This window comes from Colossoma macropomum, unplaced genomic scaffold (assembly GCF_904425465.1).
Source record: "Colossoma macropomum unplaced genomic scaffold, Colossoma_macropomum, whole genome shotgun sequence".
In the NCBI taxonomy this organism is placed as follows: Eukaryota; Metazoa; Chordata; class Actinopteri; order Characiformes; family Serrasalmidae; genus Colossoma; species Colossoma macropomum.
The window spans coordinates 10,825,374-10,841,875 of NW_023494800.1; the positions used below are offsets into that span (position 1 = coordinate 10,825,374).

Sequence of the window (16,502 nt, forward strand, 5' to 3'; positions counted from 1 at the left end):
TGTCAGCTGCTTATGTCCCATCTTCACTGTAGTCCTGCATCATACCTTATTTGAACATATCATTTCTGAATAACTCAAAAGTGCAGACAGTTGAGTCACCTATAATCTGTCATTTGTTTCATAAAACAAGTTTTCCTGTTTTATAAAACGGTGCTGTTTGCTTTGTGATACGGTAAATTGTTGTTGAAGTTATTTTCCTCTTGTGTTTTATTTGATTATACCACTTTAAAATGAGAAGTAATACAAAAGTACCAAAGTAATCAGACTGTGTTACTTTTATATAGTAATCCTTTGGATTAGGCTACAGTTACATTTTTTAACAGGTAATCTGGAACAGAATAACCTTCCCAACCCTGCCAGTTCACTAATTAGAAGGCATATCTGCATACTTTTGGAAATACATGTTCAATATGTGTTGGCTCATTCACTGCACTGCAGAAAGGCCAATGAAGCTGTGTCTTTGTGCCCCAGCCCCTACAGGTCATGGACCCAGATCACCCTTTGGCAGCACTAGTTCGCAAAGCCAAGCAAGAGAGGAATGGGACCATAGCCTTGACAGCTAAGCCAGAGGAAGAGGTTGCACCACCAGTGCAGCCCACACCAGCGGATTACACCACTGATCGTGAGTATGATATCTCATCCACACAGCAGGCAGCAGGTAGATATTTAAACTGACAAATTATCTAATAAAAACCTTTGTACCGGAATAGTGTTTTCAGAGGTGTAGGCGGCAGGGCTTCCCCACCGTTTTCCCCCTGTGGCTTTACCGCTGCATTGCGGTGCATCATTAAAGAATATTATGTTGGCTTATGTGCACAAGTGTTCTCAATAAAGAACTTTAGAATACCATTCACAGATTAATGAAGTATTATAACCCCATTTCCAAAAGTTGGCACGCTGTGCAAAATGTAATTAAAAACAAATGGCAATGATGTGCAAATCATTTATACCCTAGATTTTATTGTACAAAGACAACATATTAAATGTTAAAACTGAGAAATTGTTTTTGTGATATTTGTTTTTTGAAAAATATTTGCCCATTTTGAATTTGTTGCCAGCAACACAGTCCAAAAAAGTTGGGACGGGGGCAGCAAAAGGCTGGTAAAGTTGTGTAATGCTACACCTGGTGGTGTATTGGCAACAGGTCAGTAACATGATTGGGTATAAAAAAGCATCCCAGAGAGGCTGAGTCTTTCAGAAGTAAAGATGAGGAGGGGCTCACCGCTCTGTGAAAGACTGCACAATCAAAGAAAAACGTTTCTCAACATAAAATAGTAAAGAACTTTTGCTTTTCTTCATCTACAGTACATAATAGCATTAAAAGATTCAGAGATCTTCCGGCCCTTAGACGGCACTGCATTAGAAACAGACATGGTTCTCTAGTAGAAATCACTTCATGGGCTCATGAACACTTCTGAAAACCACTGCCTGTGAAAACAGTTTGTCGCTGCATCCACGAATGCAAGTTAACACTCCAAACCATATATAAACAGGATCCAGGAATGCTGCCGCCTTCTCTGGGCCCAAGCTCATTTAAAATGGACTGAGGTGAAGTGGAAAAGTGTTCTGTAGTCCGACAAGTCAACATTTGAAATTCTTTTTGGAAATCATGGACACTGTCCTCCTGGTCTAAAGACCACTCGGCTTGTTATCAGTGCACAGTTCAAAAGCCAATATTCATGATGGTACAGGGGTGCGTTAGTGCACATGGCATGGGTGACTGGCACATCTGTGAAGGCACCATTAATGCTGAATGATATATACATGTTTTGGCAACATATGCTGCCATCCAGACGGTGTCTTTTTCAGGGAAGGCCTTGCTTATTTCAGCAAGACAATGCCAAACCACATTCTGCATGTATTACAGCAGCATTGCTCCATATTAAGAGTGTCCAGGTGCTAAACTGGCCTGCCTGCAGTCCAGACCTGTCACCCACTGATAACATTTGGAGGGGTATAAAATGAAAAATATGACACAGGAGACCCTGAACTGTTGAGCAGCTGAAATCCTATATCAAACAAGAACAGGAAAACATTTCACTTTCAAAACTACAGCAGTTGGTCTACTCAGTTCCCAAACGCTTACAGAGTGTTGTTAAAGAAGAGGTGATGAAACACAGTGGCAAACACACCCCCGTCCCAACTTTTTTGGAACGTGTTGTTGGCATCAAATTTAATATGGGCATATATTTTTTTAAAAACAATAAAATTTCTCAGTTTCAACATTTGGTATGTTGTTTTTGTACTATTTTCCTTTAAAAATATGGTTCACATAATTTGCACATCATTGCATCCTATTTTTATTTACATTCTGCACAGCGTCCCAACTTTTTTGGAAATGAGGTTGTATTTCCTTTTAAACAAACCTCTTGTTCAGAGATACTCATCGTTGTAGCACCAAATATTTGAGACTCCAGTAAATGATGGACTGATTACGAGTGACACTTGAGAATGTCCTTGAATAGAGTGGCAGTGATATAAAGCCTGCTCAGAAATGAATGACACTTTCAAGGGAGGCAGTCACTTAAAACTTGAGCAAAGTGTTTCATTAAATTAAGCTCAGTGTCTGGTACACTGGAGTGCTGCTCTTGTGTTCTGTTTCTCCCTCACCTTTGATTTGTAATGGCACCATTTCTTGGGTTCAGTCTTCAGAAATGTTCTTTAATTTAGTTTTTGACCAGAAAGTTTGAATTATGACTTTGTACATCAGTGAAATCCTTGCTGTCCTCGCTGAAAAAGCAGTACAGTACTTAAACTGCTGCAGACACAGCAGTCATTATTGCATTTTCGCAGTAATTGAAATAATTACAGGATTCATTGTTCTCTGTCCCAGGAGGTTGAATTTCTAATTGTGTAGCTTTTTTTAGTCTTTGTAATAGGTGGTGTTTTCACAGGTTGTACAAGATGAGTTATTTTTATGCTCTTTCCCCTGCAGTGGAAATTGAAAGACAGGTTACTGGTTAGGGAAACAGACCACTTTTGCGCTATTAGCTCAAGTGGTTTTATGAAGAAAGGTTGGGTTGCTATGGGTAACAAGGTCAGCATCCATTTTCAAAACAGTAAACTTTTTAAACTATTGTTACATGCCCGTATTTACTATTATCAAAGGCATCCTCGAGAGCTCTTGTGAGCTTTTCCGCAGATGCACTCATCCAGACCCAAATAAGAGATTTTATTTTTTTGAGTTGCTCATCCAAATCCAAATAACAGATTTATTTATTGTTTTTAAATCTTTGGCTGCCACTTGTGGTGGGGTGTGTCTTTTATGGCAGTAGTGCGGTTAAGTGCTGCTCTCCAAATCTTGGCCTGTGGTTTCCATTTTCATGGAATTGTTTACACACCTAAATAAAAACATACAAAGTCATAAAAACATAGAATGACCTCAAACATGACATCTGTCATGATAATTACCAATGATGGTAACATGACAGTTGTATATTACAAGTCATAACAGCTTAGGACCTCTGCCCTGACATGTTTATGGCATGGTTATGACAACGTTGTGTAGCCTCATTCAGATCAGCAACTCAGTGAATTTGTTTATGAAAAGAATTTGTTTAAAAAGAACTAAAATCTTTGGATCAGCACTGCTATAGGCCTACTAAGAAGAGTTTTTATGCCAGACTTCTAATGATGTTTTTTGCCTGCCATTATGTCATTCGCCTACCTTTTAAATGTAGGCAGGCGGTGTTAGCAAACAATATGTCAAAGAGCTAACCTTACATTTACACAGTCGACAGTGAGAGGAGCGTTGGTAATTACCCTGCTCACTCGCTGAATTGTCCTTCATGTATCTCAATACCTAATAATATCACTTTTTTTCATTATTTAGGGTGTCAGCTCTTTTCCTTTTGTACAGCTTCCATTCTTTTCTGGAGACTTGCTTTCAGTTTCTAAAAGAAATCTTCAGGGATTTTTTCCACACCTCATAAGTTCAGTCTTAGAAGTTGGTTGCATTTACTGCTTCTCGTGATCCAAGTGACCTTATATACATTCAGTGATGTTGAGGTCTGGACTCTGTGGTGGCCAGTCCATTGTTCTGAGAACAACAGCAGCTTCTTTACCTGCTTCTTGACAGCTACACATCCTTTCAGACCCATAGTGTTAAATTGTCTTTTCACAATAAAAGGATGAACAGAAACATCTCCGGGTTTTTTTGTAGATCTGAGCAGGAGTGGAGCTTGACTTTTCTCCTTTCTGTCAAAGATGAAAGCTTTAGCTACTGTTTATCTGATGATGGTAGTTCTTGCATGGGTTTTACGCTCTTAAAGAAGATGGTTCTTTAAGGGTTCTTTGGTGAAGAAAAAGGTTCCATAAAGAGCCATGAACACTCAAATCATTAAAGTGTTCTTCAAAATGTGTTGTAGATGGTTCTATATAGGACAATTTCGAAAAGGGTTCTCTGTAGCCCTCAGAAGGGTTCTTCTATTGTTACGATGTCAAAGTCTGTAATGATAGAAGAACCCTTTTGGGTGCCTTATGCAATCTTTTTCAAAAAAGAGTTCTTATGCCAGACTTCCAATGCTGAACCCTTTCATAATGCAAAAACTCTTTAATCATGCAAAGGGTTCTTTGAATGTTCATGGTTGTTTATGGAAGTTTTTTACTAAAGAACCCTTTAAGAGCCATCTTTTTTAAGAGTGTAGGAGTACCATTTTCTCTGTATCCTTTAATGTTTTTTTTATTTTTTTATAACTCCAGTTTTGGAACCGCTTTTTTTCCTCTTATTTTTCTTTGTCTTTCCTTTCCTTAAGCGAGCAGATTGTTTTATATTTCAGAAATATCTCCCAGCTTCCAAACCTGTGAAGTAGTTTTTGTGGTTGAGAAACATTCTTAGATCATATCTTCATATGTAAGTTACTGGGTGTGAGGGATTGCTTCATAGATCAAAGGGCCACAAGAAGTGCGCACTTAGCTGCTGCTGTACGGGATTTCCTCTTCAGAGGCAAAGGGCCTTAGCTAAAACTGACCCAGGCTTTGTTATGTTAAAATAGCCTTGCTGCTCCTTCATCCCAGCATGCAGTGCTCATCACCAGTGATTCACCTTTTTCACCACTCCGCATGCCCCACCGACCCGCTCGGCTCAGCGAGCGCCTCTCTGCTAAAAGATGCAGGCTTTTAGCCATTTCACACTGCAAGAACAATCACTGCCTCATTTGGCAGGGTTCAGTTGTTCCGAGTACATTTAGTTCTTTATTAATGCAATTTATTTATTGTGACGACAGTCAGGAGAGGCCACCTTTGATCTGTGCTCTGTTACTGGAGAAAGCTGCTGCCAAGGCTGCAGTCCCATCTGAATGAGCTGTGGAATTTTATTTTTTGATATTAAAATGTAAGGTATTGTAAAATGGGCCATTTAGTTTCTAACACAGCCTTCTACAGGGCGGCTTTTGCATTGAGAGTTGCTGTCCCAGTTAAAATTCTAGAACAGCAGGACTGCACCTGGTCCTCTATTTATTTATTTATTTATTTATTTAGTTAGTTATTTATTTTAAAGTTATTATTTATTTTATTTTATTTATTTTTTTGTTGTTCCGTTATCTCCTGCCTCCCAGTTGGGGTGGGCAAAATTAACTCATTGATATCACAGTATTTTCTGCTGTTCAGACAATAATGATATCATCTCACGATCAGAAATATCATGGTTTTTATTATATTGACAATGCATAATAGGAACAATGCTAATATCAATAAAACACACTAATAATAGTGATTACTATTGTTAATAGCAGCAATAATATTAACATTACCATTTTTATTTTATAAGCCCTTCAAAGTGAATTAAATACTAGATTCATTTTCATTTCTTAAGTAATAATAAATAAAAACAAACACTGTGATGTGGGTCGTTTCAGGACACAGGTTCATTCACGTTAAATACAGATTTAAGACACTCACAGGGATTTAATTATTCTGAAACTGAGGGAAAAACCGTGGTACTAACTTCCATGGTCTCAAGTCACCTACCTCCACTCCTGCCAAACCCCAGCCTGCTGCAACCACAGCTGGTGTGTTGGTGCAGCCTGTTGAGCTCTCGTTGCATTACAAATGTCACAAAACTCGTTTTTTTATTTCACAATTAACACTATCTAGTGATCTAGTAGTGGGCGATATACATGTTCATCTGGTATACCAGCTGAATTTCTTTTCAAGATTTAAATTTTTATATTGCTGTTATACCAGTATGTCTATAAATGTAGATAATTAACGTACAGACAGTGCAAAAACACACTTATTCCCTCACCTCTCATGTAGTAGGTTGTAGCCAGAGGTACGTTAGTGGAGTTCATTGTCAAAGGAGCAGGCATCAGATTGTAATGAGTTAACCAGGGAAAAGAAAATGGAAGAAAAAGCCAGTCTCTTGGAGTTAGCTATTAGCCTAACTATTAGCCAACCACGTTCAGCGCCGAGTTATAAGCCTGAATTCAGCTTTATTTATTGCCAGTTTTGTAGATTTGGAGGATCATTACACCTCTAGTTACTTAGCTATGCAGATGTTGACCATCATTAACCAAGTTAAAAAGAGGATCTGATCTGGTTAATGCAGCTTTTAGCCTTTTCACAGTATTTACGATATGGAAAAATGCATATCCTCAGATAGCCTTATACCTGTATTCACTTCCATACTGGTGTACCTTCCACCTGTACCTCCCACTCACCCTGTATGAGTCACCTCCTCTCTGTCGTGTTTGTCAAATTTCAGCTCCATTAGGTACTGATGAGCTTAGTGTTCGAATAGAAGGTTGGACTTGACTTTCCACCTAATTAAACCAGCCGCGCTCATTCTTACCATTGCGCGAGGTTCAGCCTTTGCCTGCTACAGGTTTTTGCGAGGTGTCCTTGAGTGTGTTCTGGCATGTTACTGTATTCTCCTGGCTAATCTTTTTGAAGCAGCTCTCTCATCAAATCCAGCAGCACACGCTGAGAGCTCAGCTCCGTTTGGTGTCCTAGTCTCTCTACAGGAAGACAATTGGATAGATTTGCTTCCATCACTGAAACAGAAAGCTTTTCCAGGAAAGATTTGGAATCAGGACCAGGCCATAATTGGATGATTTTGTCCCCCTCCCCACCTTCTCTCTGTTTTCTCTCCAGTAGAGCAGTGATGTCATATGGCTTTAATGATATCATTTGTGGTTTGTGCTTCCTTGTTTTGGAGGTGTCTGGCTTCACTGTGTCATGTCTCATTTAGCCTTTGCGGTACCGTGAGCACAGTTAAACGTGCTCCCAAATAGGGCTGAAAGGTGAAAGGTGCTGAAAGGGCTGAAAGGTGCTCCCTCGCAGAGGTCTCTCCAAGACTGATTTTACCACTCCTGCACGCTCCCAATAAAATTTCATTCAACTCCCCCCTCTTCTGCTAGGTTGAATTTCACTCCTGTCTGCTCCGTTACTGCATTTGCTTCAGCTCACCGCTGTGGCTCACCTGTTGCCATTGTTCAGAATAGGCCTATTCAGGCTGTGCTCAATAGTGATTTAGGCTAAATCTCAAATCAGCCCCTAGCTCTGAAGGAAGTGGCCTGGCTAGGTAATCAACTGAGGAACCATTCAGTCGTAACGGCCCATTTTTGAGTAATGCCACTATCTCAAGTCCGGGAGTAAATCTGAAATTTAGTTGTAGTCCATGTGATGTGCACACTGTCTGCTTTTCTTCTGCTGCTTCTTTTTCTGCTGCTGCTTCTGCTGCTTTTTACTTCCCTGGCTGCTTTTGCTTCTTCAGCTGCTTCTTCCTCTTCTGCTGCTTTTTTTCCTTTTCTCCTTTCTCTTCTGGTTCTTCTGCGACTTTTTTGCTTATTCAATTCTGCTGCTTCTTCAGCTGCTTCTTCCTTATTGGTTACTTCTGCTTCTTGCGCTACTTCAGCTGCTTCTTCCTCGTTGGTTCTTCTGCTGCTTCTTCTGCATCTGCTTCTTCTTTTGCTTTTTCTTCTTCATCTGCTTCAGCTGCTTCGTTTATTTTTTCTGTTTTGGCTGCTTCTTTTTCTTCTACCGGTTCTTTTTTTGCTTCTTCTGTTTTTTCATTGCAGAACACATGCGAGAGCCTTTACAATGAAACAGTATTAGATTTAAGTTACATTTACACAGCAGGTAAAAGTGGCCCAAATCTGATTTTTCTCACCAAATCCGTTTTTTTTCTTTGGCTGTTCACAATATCTTTTAAGTGTGAACTACATGCGACATTATTCTGAACAGATCACGCTCCTGAATCGACCCGCATGCACAAAAGAGCAATGCTTCACGTTGCCTTTACGTGGCTCATCCAGAGGTAAACAATCATGACTGAACGAACGCCCATCCGTTCCTGGAGGGTTCGGTTTACATTTCAGCAGCATCACAGGACCGATCATGAAGCTTCATTGACTGACAGCTGGGCTCATCACCTAGATTTGCATCTCTCCATCAAAAGTGCGCAGCCACTTCTTTGGTTCATGTCCTCGGATTCTTTCAACTTTGCTTTCAGACTTTTAACTGTTTATTGACGCTGCAGCCTCGTTCTCCTACAGCCGCGTTCGGCCTCATCTTACACGGAGCTGTTGCGATAAGTGCCTTCTAGTTTTTTGATACAGAAACATCAGCCTACATGTTTGAGGTCTCAGCAGCATGAAATGATGACGACTGTCAAGTTGGACTGATGTAGAAGTCACATGAATTCCGATCTTGCTGTTCAGATTGAGTCGCATTGCTGCATATCGGATTCAGATCGGATTTCGGTACCAAATATGAAAGCGTCTCAAATCAGAATTGAAAATGTCAGATTCTGTGTGTTCAGTTTGTTGTTCACACTGACACACAGATAACACATCTGACACATATGAATAAAAAGATTGGATTTGTGCTACTTTTACCTGCGGTGTTAAAATAGTAAAAAATTAAAAACTGTTTCGTCAAACAAGCTGTTTTCTCGCCAGCTGATCTACTGTAACCATGTGTGCTCAAAGCCTTTCAAAAGCTTCAGTCGGGTCCTGCCAGAGTCCTCAGCTCTCATGCTCCCAGAACAAAGGGAAGTACAGTTCAGGATAGAGCTACATGATGTATGTTTTTTTTAATCATTGTTACAGTATGAATTTCCACAAGGAGTACATTGTAAAGAGATGTGAGAGGCACAGAGCAGAGGAGCAGCCCTACTCTAATTACACTACCCACTCAGCTCCACAAGACTGGCTCACTTCAGCAGCGCTTTGGTGTTCAGATCAGTGCCCATATTCATAAATATCTCTCACATTTACATTTATTCATTTAGCAGACTCTCTAATCCAGAGTGACTTAATGTGCAAACAGCAGCCACAGATCAGTGGTGGCCTCGTGCATGTGAAGTGTTTTTTCCGCCTTGACTTTTCCCAGCTCACGCAAGCAGTTCTGTTCTGGATTTGACATGGAATGTATACATGAATAGGCTATTTGTTCAATAAATAAGTAATATTTAGTGATAAATAGTTTATGGTATCCTAGTGTGTGGTAATATGGGAGTCTATTTCTGCTGTCAGAAATAACTAAAACCATGGAATAGTGCGAACTGTTGTAGGGCAAATGTTTGTATTTGCACTAATGCTTTAAATTACATGATATTTGTTTAATTAAGGAAATCTGCAGAAAAAGCTGTTGAGGTAGTGTTGCTGTTTTTCCAAGCGAAAAGTCAGTTTGCAGTTGTACTATAATTATTTCATTGCTGTTTTCTTGCTCGTATTTAATTTTTTGCTAAGTGAGTTCAGAGTTCAACTGCTTTTGTAGGAATTGTGTTGTTTCCTTTAATATGTGGCAGTAATGCTTAATTTTTTTAAACCACAATATTATTTTGTTCATATTGGGTATGCGGAATATATTGTCATAATGTTAAATCTAATTAATGGTGTTAAATAAACTTGGAAAAACAGTTTACACATTGGTTCCATTGCATAATCATAAACGTTTCAGGTTCAGCAGGGCTCCAGAAAAAAAAATTTGCTTAGGGAAAAAAAAAAAAATAGGTGCCAATAGCTTTTTAAGTGCCAAATAACAATATGCAATAAAATATAACTTATCCACGCACCTCAGGTCAGCTCTGTGATTTAAGTGTCTCTGTTAGCACACGTCTTTGACACATCCAGTCCATTTTTCTCCTTAGCAACATTTGGGAGGTGAATTTGGTGAAGGGTGGGCCATCACTTGCTTCGCGTAGGCTGTGTTGAGTTTAATTTTAAGCTCTTTGAGTTCTTTCTTGGCTGTTATTTTTTTTTTTTTGCATGCACAAGACACTGCGCGGGCTAAGGAGCTCATTGCGATAATGAAATCGCGTGCATTTTTATGTGTTCGACTCTCACCATGTTTTTTCAGTCTCTTTTTGAAATTTCTTGTTAAGAAATCCATTTTTCCGGCTGTATCTTTGCTTCTTTTAAACAGAATTCACAATATAGTCTGCTTTATATTATCATACATGAGCCACACAAATTCCTGAAGCTAAGAAGTTCTGAAATCTTTCTGTGGTTGTACTTTTGCATGAAATGTTTGAAGTGGACGGTTGTTCAAGTTTATCTTCGTGTGTGTCTTTCACTAGCTTACTGGTCCTAACTGAGTCAGACTGGGGTTGAGCAGATGACCTCTGAAGGTCCGACAGAGACGTAGACTGTGTGGAAAAAATCTTAGGCTTCACCATTTTCTGCACGCCGACTTTCACTGCAAAAAGCTCAGCTCAGCTTGTCTGCTTTGTTTGTTAAGATTTGCCACCCGGTTGAAATCCTGCGAGCATGCAGGTGTTTTTTGATAGGCTGACGTGTCCATGTGACGCTATGGGCTATCAGTTACTTTTTAAGATGGAAAATCCCAAAAGAAAATATATAAAAAGGTCTCAGTAAATATAGAAAAGTAATAAATAGTTACTCAAGGAAAATAATAATAATACAAAGTTGCTACCTGTTGCCACTGGAGAGTTTATTAATGTTATTACTCGCAAATTAGTAATTGTGGTCGCAATTGTGACTGTTTTAGTTGCAGTCTGGAGCCCTGTTCAGTACATGTAGCATAGACAATGACACTGAAATGTTACACTTTGTATATCTTTATTATATCTTGTATCACAGGTCTGTAATATCCAACATATTTGTTCTACAGTACTGTGCAAAAATCTGAGACCGCTCTTCATTTATTTCATTTTCATTAAATTTTAAGTTAGGCTATTAAGTACAGGTCATTCATTTGTCCACAGAAACCTCAACAACTAAATATAATAGTTTCCACCCTTTGCAAAGGACTCTGCTGAGATGTTTGTCCTCTAAAGTTTAGTTTTAGATATTGGTTGTATTGTCAACTTTTCACAATCCAAGTAATCCCAGACATTTTAGTGATGTTGCGTTCTGGATTCTGGGGTGACCTGCATCTTTGTTTGTTCTGAATACGTTCTTCTGTGTCTGTGTGCTTGTCTCAGTAAGGGCCTCTTGACAGCTACACATCCTTTCAGACCCATAGTGTTGAGTTGTCTTCTCACAGTGATAGGATGGACAGAAACACCTGTGTTTTTTTTGTTTTTTTTTGTTTTTTTTTGTCAGATCTGAAGCAAGAATGGAGCTTGATTTTCTCCGCCCTATCTAAGATAAAGCTTTAAGTGCTGTTTATCTGATGGTGAGAGATTTAGTGATCTGCATGGTCTTAAATATTTAGAACTTTTGGAAACTCCTGTTTTTTTCTGCTTTCTCCTTCCTTATATCTTATCTTGGAAAAATGAAAAACATGTATTGAAAATTCATTTTGACCAGACACAGTGGTTTTTGACTGTTGCATTGTGCTATATAGCACGCCTTTTCTCCATATTATGCAGCTTTAGTTCAGGAGTCTGTGTTCAGGAGATTCAGATGCCAATGTTTTATTAAATCTGAATTCCCAGGCAACAGGCAGCATTACAGAGAGCTGTAGAGTTACAGTAAACACACTCACACACGGTTCAGATGTGTGGTAAATGCAGCCGTGTCCAGAGCCTGATGCTCCTTTCCTCCCACCCGCGCTGCTCTGTTACAGCTGTCTTTGATGTGAGGCTGCAATCAAACGGAAAGCTAAACTGGCATGAATGAGCAGGCGAAGACTAGTGGCCTGGCTCTGGCGTGGGGTTAGAAAAGCTTTGGCTCAGAGACACACTGTGAAGATATCATTACTGCCACTGCGGGGCCATTTGAATTTAATTTTGTTTGTGCCTTTTAAACTGTGTGAATGTTTTAGGCTCTGTCCTGTGCCTACAGTTCATTTACATGTGCATTGCATGTGCAATGGGTTAGATACCCTAGTTCGTAGGACTGTCTCTAGTGTTACGCACGAACTGTGCTGTAATTTGAACTACTTGTTCCTATTAATAGACCATGAATGTAGGATTGTATTGAAGTAGGTTTTTAATGAAGGTCTTGTAATGAAATGTTTCCCCTTTGACCTTGGAGAGAATATGAATACACATTTTGGAATGAGTTTTTCCAACACAAAAACATCTGTTACATGAGATCCATGAGCTCAACATGAGCTGAAGATGACCCTAATTATTCTTGGTATTGCAGAAGAAAAGATTTTTTTTTTTTTTGCCCCTTTCTCCCTTTTCTTTCTATCAACTCCTGACAAAGTAAATTTAATTACTACTAGCGTGATCTGGACATAGATTATTTTAATTTTTAATTTGTATCAATGTCAGATTTCCCTCTGTGTTTTCCTGCCTTTCCACTTGAGGCAGCAAATTTGATTAGTGCGGAGAGGTCAGTCCTGGGTGGAGATGTTCTCCTCAGCATACTTAGCAGAACTGTCACATACAGTCCTGTGCAGTGTGACGGACCTACAGCTCTTTAAAAGTTAGAAATCACCTTCGTTTATTTCTTTTCCAGTCAAAATGGCCATTAAGTTACTCTTTTTACGTATATAGTACAGTGTTGGTCTTGAGCACCTAGGCACGTCATTTAAAACCACTTATCTTGACACAGTGTATCTTTGCCTATAAAAACCCCTTTGTATCATTAGCATCAAATTCAAATGCACATAAATCTGGTAAAAAGTCGCAAGAATTAAAAAGAAAAAGGTTGCAATTAAATTCTAAGACTAAACTTGGGAGGAGTGGAAAAATATTTGAAAAACTAAATCAAATCTTCCAAAAAATAAGTTATGTTTGGTTATTGATGCTTCTGTGCAATTTTCTGTTAAATGTACATCAGTGAGCCAAAACATTATGACCACTCACAGTTCACAGTGGCGCACCTTAAGGTCTGGAATGGATTAGACCGTAAGCCAACACTCAGTCGACGGCAAGGACTGGCGGATGCTCCCGGTCAGCAGTGAAGAGTACCGACCAACAGTGGTCTGACCTTGAAATCCCCCAGATCTCAGTCTGATTGAGCTTCTGTGGGAAGTGCTGGAACAACTAGTTCAATCTGTAGAAGTGCAAACTTACAAGACTCAAAGGATCTGTTGCTAAGGTCTTTGTGCCAGAGACCACAGGGCATTTTCATAGGTCTTGTAGAGTCTGTGACTTGGCAGGTCAGAGCTGTTTTGGCACACAGTGTACCAAAAGCAAATTAGTCAGGTAGTCATAGTGTTTTGGCTCATCTGTGTATTATATGTATTAATTTATTTACTTTTGCTCATTTGCTGATTCTAGAAAATTAACTTGTACTAAATGGCCATGTTGCCTGGAAATTAAACAAATGAAGGGTGGTCTCAGACTGTTGTACAGCATTTTAATGCCAGGCCAAAAGCTTCCTGATTAAAAGGCAGGCTGAGCATTAAGCACACATTTGTATTTATATAAATTTCATGTGCTGGCTTAAACCTCATTTATTTCATTTGTTTGTTTGTTTTCACAGCTAACGTGGCTGCAATGTATTATGGGTACTGTATGCTCCCGGATGGAACATATTGCCTGGCCCCACCACCACCTGGGATTGATGCCAGCGCCTACTACAGCACGATGCCTGCTGGCATGATGCCAGCACACTCAGCGTCCGGAGCGCCTCCACCACCAGGCACCACTCCTCCTCCTCCTGACCCCTTGGCTGCTGTCCCGTCAGCCCCTGCTGCTGCTGCTGCTGCTGCTGCCGCCGCTGCCCCTGCCCCAGCCCCAGCCCCAGCCCCAGCCCTGGCCCCGGTGTCTGCTGCAGTCTCTCACTCTGCCCCTGCTGGTCTTCCCAGCACCAGGTGTGTATCTGACAGCATCCCACCTCACTCCAAGATAGCAGCTGGTCTCTACTGATAAAAGGTCCCATTCTACTAATGGCTTCTTTTACTTTCTCTTACCCTTTAGCTCCAACCTTCCTCAGGCGAGCGTGTGTCAGCCAGTTGCAGCTCCGGCTGCAGCCATCATCCCCCCACCGCCAGACATCCAGCCCGTTATTGACAAACTGGCTGAGTATGTGGCTCGAAATGGAGTTAAGTTTGAGAGCAGCGTGCGTGCTAAGAATGACCCACGGTAAGTTGCCAGCATCTGCGCCAACTACAGCCTGAAGTACTTGTTGTGCCTGGGTCAGGTTCAAATTTCACATCAGGGTTTCTCACAGTCTGTTGGGGTTTCTCTCCCCTTAAACAGATTTTGACCTGCATTTACCCCTCCTTTAGTGTTTCTCCTTACTTTTTTCTTCCACTCTTTTTATTACCTTAAGCAGTTTTTAGTCTGGCACGTTGGAGTCACTCATGTTGTTGGCAGCCAGGTCCACTAAAGTCCCAGAGGTTAGCATAAGAACAAGGCGTTATGTAACATTAACCAGACTTGGGATGTTGATTAAAGGCACTGACTGATGAATAACTTAGCTGAAGTAGAATTTTGGATGGCTAATAATCGCACTATTAAATTTTTTGTTTGTTTTCTTTATTGTTAATCTAAAGACAGCTGTTAATGTTGTTGAGGTAACTTAACATGTCATTTAGAAGGTGGAGTTTTATTTGGTCTCCAATTGGTGAATGTTGAGTTCAGACAGAATTTTGTGGGGGTACAGTCTGGTTTGGATAAATATTCCAGGCCCTGTTAAAACACTAGTACCAACTTAATGTGGAATTCCACCGTTTTCAAAGTTTCTGCATAATTAAATGGTTAAGATGTGAAGAAAGTCATTCAGAATGGTTTGATGTTAAATGCACCCTTCTAGAGATACGTATGTAGATAGAATTATTTACAGCAGTGATGATAGGAACCAGACGTCCTGGGCGTTTACTGCCTCTAAAAGCTACCTCACAGAAAGCTATTATATGAAATGGTTATAAATGTGTTGCCTGATGCATGAGACATTGTTTTGTTATAGCTTTGGCCTAAAACCTATTTTAACATGTTTTCTATGATCTTATTCAGATTTGCCACTTTTTTACTATTATTAACATTTACATACAATACATACAGATGTAGGTTTATGGGTCTTTTTGGATAGTATATAAGATGTCTGTATTCGAGTTATAGACATCATACCAGTGGTTCCACTACTGTAAAGAAATCCAAGTCAGTACTTTTCTGTACAGTGCACCATTTTACATGAAACTACTCTAAATGAATTTGTTTGTATCTAAGCAGAAGTGGCAGAATTTCCTTTTAAGTCCTCTCTCAGAGCTTAGAGTAACTCTATTATAATAACATTCATAAGTCTAATAATTCTAAGTTTGATTTTGTATCCCAAAGGTTCGACTTCCTGCAGTCTTGGCACCAGTACAACACTTACTACGAGTTCAAAAAGCACTACTTCATGCAGAAAGAAGGCCTAAGCCTGCCAGAGGTATTGTCAGTCCCAGAGCCTTTATCCTACTTTTTTTTTTCGCTTACTCAATTGCTTCTTACCCATTTCTTGCCTGTCCTCCCGCTCCTCCTCCATTACTCCTTTTCCATTCAGGTTGATAACTGGATATGGATAGGTATCGTCGTGTCCTGGTCTGTCAGATATGATTGTTTTGTTGAGAAATCAGCTCTTTTGTTCGCGCAGCAGATACTTAGGATTCCATTAGTGCCGTGGAGCTTTCATTGTGGCACCATTTCGCCGGTTCGTTTATCTCTACTGTGTGAACAGCTCCTATCTTGAACACACTAGAACACGTAGTGTGCTCATGCATACTATCAAGGCTTTTGTACTCTCACTTACCTGCTGCAATATCTCAAGGCTGCTCTGCTGGCCCTTTCTGATCCAAGGCCATAGTAAAGTGTTGATCTAAGCCCAGTGTCAGCTTTTTATGCTTTTTTTATTTTTTAAATAAGAGAACCTTATTGTGTGTTTTGCATGTGTGCATCACAGTGATGTGCATTTTTAAAATTCTTCATCTTCCACCAGTTTAAATTAATTAGGATCTCTGGATATGTAGAGTAGATCCAGACCAATATGAAAATGTGGTGACTGACTCTGATTTTAAAGGGTTAAATTATATAATTACCAGTATTGGCAGATATAGTTTTATATTTTGAATTTTAATTTGCACTCCAGTAGTTTTAACAGCTATATTTTAGTTATTTTAACAATATCGATATCTTGAGTAGAGCTGAATATTATTCCGATACCTTGACTTGAGATTATTGAGCAGTACTTTTTTTTTTTCCAATCCGAAAATGG

The 16,502-nt window shown here is 39.7% G+C and overlaps 1 protein-coding gene across 1 annotated transcript in view; it reads left to right on the forward strand.

Moving 5' to 3' along the window:
• The window catches only part of LOC118820121 (splicing factor SWAP), a 131,310-nt gene that overhangs the window by 16,217 nt on the left and 98,591 nt on the right, over positions 1–16,502 (forward strand). Inside the window, exons 7-10 of the mRNA XM_036588260.1 lie at positions 472–622; positions 13,791–14,121; positions 14,228–14,392; positions 15,587–15,680. Of these exons, the coding sequence (XP_036444153.1) occupies positions 472–622; positions 13,791–14,121; positions 14,228–14,392; positions 15,587–15,680 (741 nt within the window). The remainder of the gene's footprint in view (positions 1–471; positions 623–13,790; positions 14,122–14,227; positions 14,393–15,586; positions 15,681–16,502) is intronic.